At 54.7% G+C, this 4,304-nt stretch overlaps 1 protein-coding gene across 1 annotated transcript; it reads left to right on the plus strand.

The window, feature by feature from the left end:
- Positions 1-18: 18 nt before the first annotated feature.
- Positions 19-3,447, plus strand: LOC135236702 (uncharacterized). The gene has a single exon (XM_064303194.1). It carries the CDS (start codon positions 19-21, stop codon positions 3,445-3,447), a length of 3,429 nt encoding a protein of 1,142 aa, XP_064159264.1.
- Positions 3,448-4,304: the final 857 nt, after the last annotated feature.

Below are 4,304 nucleotides of genomic sequence, written 5' to 3' on the forward strand. Positions count from 1 at the left end.
CTACTCGATTCCGGAAGTATGGTGACGCTCGTCCGACCAGAGTTCGCTGGAGTCGCCCGAGGTGAGGAAATTTCAGTATCCTGCATCCACGGTGACACCAAGCGATATCTCACTGCCACCATTGACATGTCCACCCCAAGGGGGACGGTGGCCGTACGGGCAGGGGTGGTAGAGAACCTGCCCGTCCCGGTCTTGGTGGGCCGGGATTGTGTCATATTTGATCGGTACTGGAAGGAAGCTCCGGCGAACCGCAACGCAGAGACCGGCCGCAGGATCCAGAAGCGACGCACCCACCGAAGAACAGAAGGGGGCGCTCAACCAGCCTGGGCGGGCCTATCTGGGGGAGACCCAGCCGAGACGGTGGACCCGGACGTAGAGGTGAGAGGGCCCACTCCCGGCCCTGAGGACTGCACCGCCACCGCTTCAGAAGCAGGAGCCGAGAATCCAACAGCCCTGGAAGAGGTGGGTCCGAGTGAGACCTTCTCCGAGTTCTCCCACCGACAGGGGGACCCAACCAGAGACCACAGCCGATTTGGGACGGCACAGCTTCAGGACCCCAACCTGGCTCAGGCATGGAGGGATGTCCAGGAGATCGAGGGGCAGCTACAACCAGGGGTGAGTGAAACGACAAACCCACATTTCACGGTTGATCAGGGGCTGTTATATTGGGTACATGAGGCCAAGGGAGAGTGTCACAAACAGCTGTTAGTTCCCAAGACTTATGTCTCAAAGGTCCTGTATCTTGCACACACCCACCTCCTGGGGGCGCACCTGGGAGTCGAGAAAACCTATGAGCGTATCCTTTCGCGGTTCTACTGGCCGGGCGTAAAGAGAGCCGTCGAAGAGTACTGTCGCCACTGCGCGGAATGTCAGCTCCACAGCCCCAAGGTGAAGTATAAGAACCCACTAATACCTCTGCCTATCATCGATATCCCTTTCAGCCGCATCGCAATGGACATTGTGGGCCCGCTCCCACGGTCCAGCCGGGGACACAAATATATACTGGTCATCATGGATTATGCTACCCGGTTTCCCGAAGCTATTCCATTGAGGACAGCCACCGGGAAGACGGTAGCCAGAGAACCGTTCCTGTTGTTCAGCCGGGTGGGTATAGCATCAGAAATACTCACTGACCAGGGATCATGTTTTATGTCCACAGTACTGAAGGCGATGTCGCACCTGTTGAAGGTGAAACAGCTGAGGACCTCAGTCTACCACCCGCAGACGGACGGGTTGGTAGAGAGATTTAACCGCACCTTAAAACAGATGTTGAGAAAAATGATAGAGACGGATGGTAAGGATTGGGACCAATTGCTTCCCTATCTAATGTTCTCCATCCGCGAAGTACCGCAGGGGTCCACAGGATTCTCCCCCTTCGAACTGCTGTATGGGCGGCGACCCCGAGGAATGCTGGACCTGGCCAAAGAGACCTGGGAGCAGCAACCCTCGCGCCATCGCACGGTCATTGAACACGTGGAGCAGATGCACCAACGGATGGCCTGCATATGGCCTATGGTCCGGGAGCACATGCAGCAGGCCCAGCTGGCCCAAGCCCGAGTATACAACCGCGGAGCCCAGGTGAGAGAGTTTAAGCCGGGGGATAAGGTGATGGTTTTGGTTCCGACACACGAGTGTAAATTTCTGGCTAAATGGCACGGACCGTATGAAGTGACCGAGAAAACTGGACCGGTCAATTACAAGGTCAGACAGCCGGGACGGCGGCGTACCACTCAAATATACCACGTTAACTTGCTCAAACGGTGGTATGAAGCTGAACAACCGCCGGCCCAGGCGCTTGCTGCTCATCTCTCTCCCCAGGTCACACCCGAGGTAACCATGGGGCAGCAGCTGACGACTCACCAGGTCCAGGACCTCCGAGAACTCCTGGATCGGAATCGAGATGTGTTCTCTGACCTACCCGGGCGGACCTCGATAACGGAGCACGACATCGTCACCGAACCGGGGAAGAAGGTTAGACTGAGACCGTACCGAATCCCCGAGGCCCAGCGTGAGGCCATCAGGGAAGAGGTCAGAAAGATGCTACAGATGGGGGTCATTGAAGAGTCCCGCAGTTCCTGGAGCAGTCCAATAGTTATTGTACCCAAACCAGACGGTAGCCGTAGGTTTTGCAATGACTTCAGGAAACTAAATGAAATTTCACGATTTGATGCGTACCCCATGCCCAGGGTAGATGAGCTGATAGAACGGCTGGGACCGGCCAGATTCCTCAGCACCTTGGATCTCACTCGCGGGTATTGGCAGGTTCCACTTTCCCCACAGGCTAAAGAGAAGACCGCCTTTGTGACACCGGATGGCCTTTTCCAGTATCGAGTCCTACCCTTTGGGGTCCATGGGGCACCGGCAACATTTCAACGCCTGATGGATCAAGTTCTCCGACCCCATCAGGAATATGCGGCCGCATACCTCGATGACATTGTGGTCCATAGTGCCAACTGGAAGGTCCATCTGGCCAGGCTGGAGGCCGTACTGGGGGCCCTCCGGGAGGCTGGACTGACGGCCAACGCAACCAAATGTCGCTTGGGGTTAGAGGAGGCGGACTACCTCGGGTACACGGTCGGACGGGGGTGTGTGAAACCCCAACCCACGAAGGTGGAGTCAATCGCAACATGGCCCAAGCCCCTGACCAAGAAGCAGGTGAGAACCTTTCTAGGCCTAGTTGGCTATTACCGGCAATTCATCCCCAATTTTGCATCCATAGCCACGCCCCTGCATGACCTGACTTCAAAGAATCGTCCCAACCGAGTCAGCTGGACAGCAGAAACCGAGGCCGCCTTTGGCACCCTGAGACAGACCCTCTGCAGCGAGCCAGTTCTGGTAACCCCGGCCTTCGACCAGACATTTGTACTACAGACGGATGCTTCCATGGGGGGGATCGGAGCCGTGCTCTCCCAGATACGTGAAGGGGCCGAACACCCGGTCACGTACATCAGCCGTAAGCTAATGAAGCATGAACGGAATTACGCTACGGTAGAGAAAGAATGTTTGGCAGTCAAATGGGCTATGGACAAGCTGCGGTATTATCTACTGGGTAGAGAGTTCGTACTGGTCACCGACCATGCCCCGCTAAAATGGATGGCTGTGAATAAGGATAACAATTCCCGTGTCACTAGGTGGTTTCTAAGCCTACAGAACTTCCGCTTCAAGGTCGAACATCGGTCCGGGAAGCTCCATGGGAATGCTGACGCCCTCTCCAGACGGGGGGAATGCCTATGGTCCGGCGCTCCAGGTGACAGCTTGGAGCTGAGGGGATGGGTATGTGGTGCCCCGAGGCCCTATTGGGGCTCCACAAGAGAGCACGAGAAGCACCAGGGCGGCCGGGCCTCCCGCCACCGGCGACTGCTGGGACAAGTGGTGAGTGGGCATTACCTCCCGTCTGAAATATTAGAAGGTTTCAGGACCAGGGACAGCAAGCTGCAGACCAGGTGAACTTCCAAGGATCAGCACCATGGACAGGGCTGCAGCAGAGTGCAGGTATGTGGAATTTTCCACTCTGCTGCAGCACACCTGAGACTGCTTCAGTGATTGCCTCACAGAGTATATAAGGAGCAGCACAAAGGACTGAGAGGCTGGCTGGGGCTAGGGAGAGAAATTACGCCTGGCTTCTCTCCTCACCTGTTCCTAGGGCGGTAAGCGGCTAGGAGCCAACGCACGCGTAGAACTTGTATGATTGCAACTTTCCACCTTTTTTTATGACTGGGGGAGTGGTCTCCCCACGCTGAAAAGGACAGAGGGCTGGAGGAAAAGTCCTACAAGGCCGAACGGAGCAAGGAGAGGAGACGGACCTGGAGTGGGCTGACCAGGGCCCCATCACACGCTCCTAACCATTGTGCACTTTGTCTCTCCAGGAGGATCGTACTTACCCTGGAGAGGAAGACTGATACCCCGACCGGGAAGAAGTTTCTGTTATTTTTGCTTCCCCTTCCCTTTCCCCCTACAATTAATACAATTAAATGCGTTTTTTGTTAACTGATCCTGAGACTCACTGCACTGGTTCTTATACTGCTGTGGCAACTGCCACCTGGGGTGGTGAGGAAGGCCACAGTGTGTAGACCAATCCATTGTGCCAAATTGAATCAAATGCAAAAAATCAAACAGGCAAAAATTTTGTTTTTATTTTGGTTTTGGTTTTGGTTTTTATACTAATGGACTGCATTACTAATGTGTGTAGGGTGTAAATGTGATCAGTTGTACGGTGTTTAGGAAGAAATCCAATTTGACTTTTACTCAATACATTGTGCTCAGTAAGGAAGTCTATAAGCCTTGTGTTTATTATACTACACAGA

The sequence above is a fragment of the Anguilla rostrata genome, chromosome 12 (assembly GCF_018555375.3).
Source record: "Anguilla rostrata isolate EN2019 chromosome 12, ASM1855537v3, whole genome shotgun sequence".
NCBI lineage: Eukaryota > Metazoa > Chordata > Actinopteri > Anguilliformes > Anguillidae > Anguilla > Anguilla rostrata.

Excerpts from the sequence above, each read along its gene's own strand:
- LOC135236702 (XM_064303194.1), top strand. The coding sequence starts at position 19 with ATGGTGACGCTCGTCCGACCAGAGTTCGCTGGAGTCGCCCGAGGTGAG.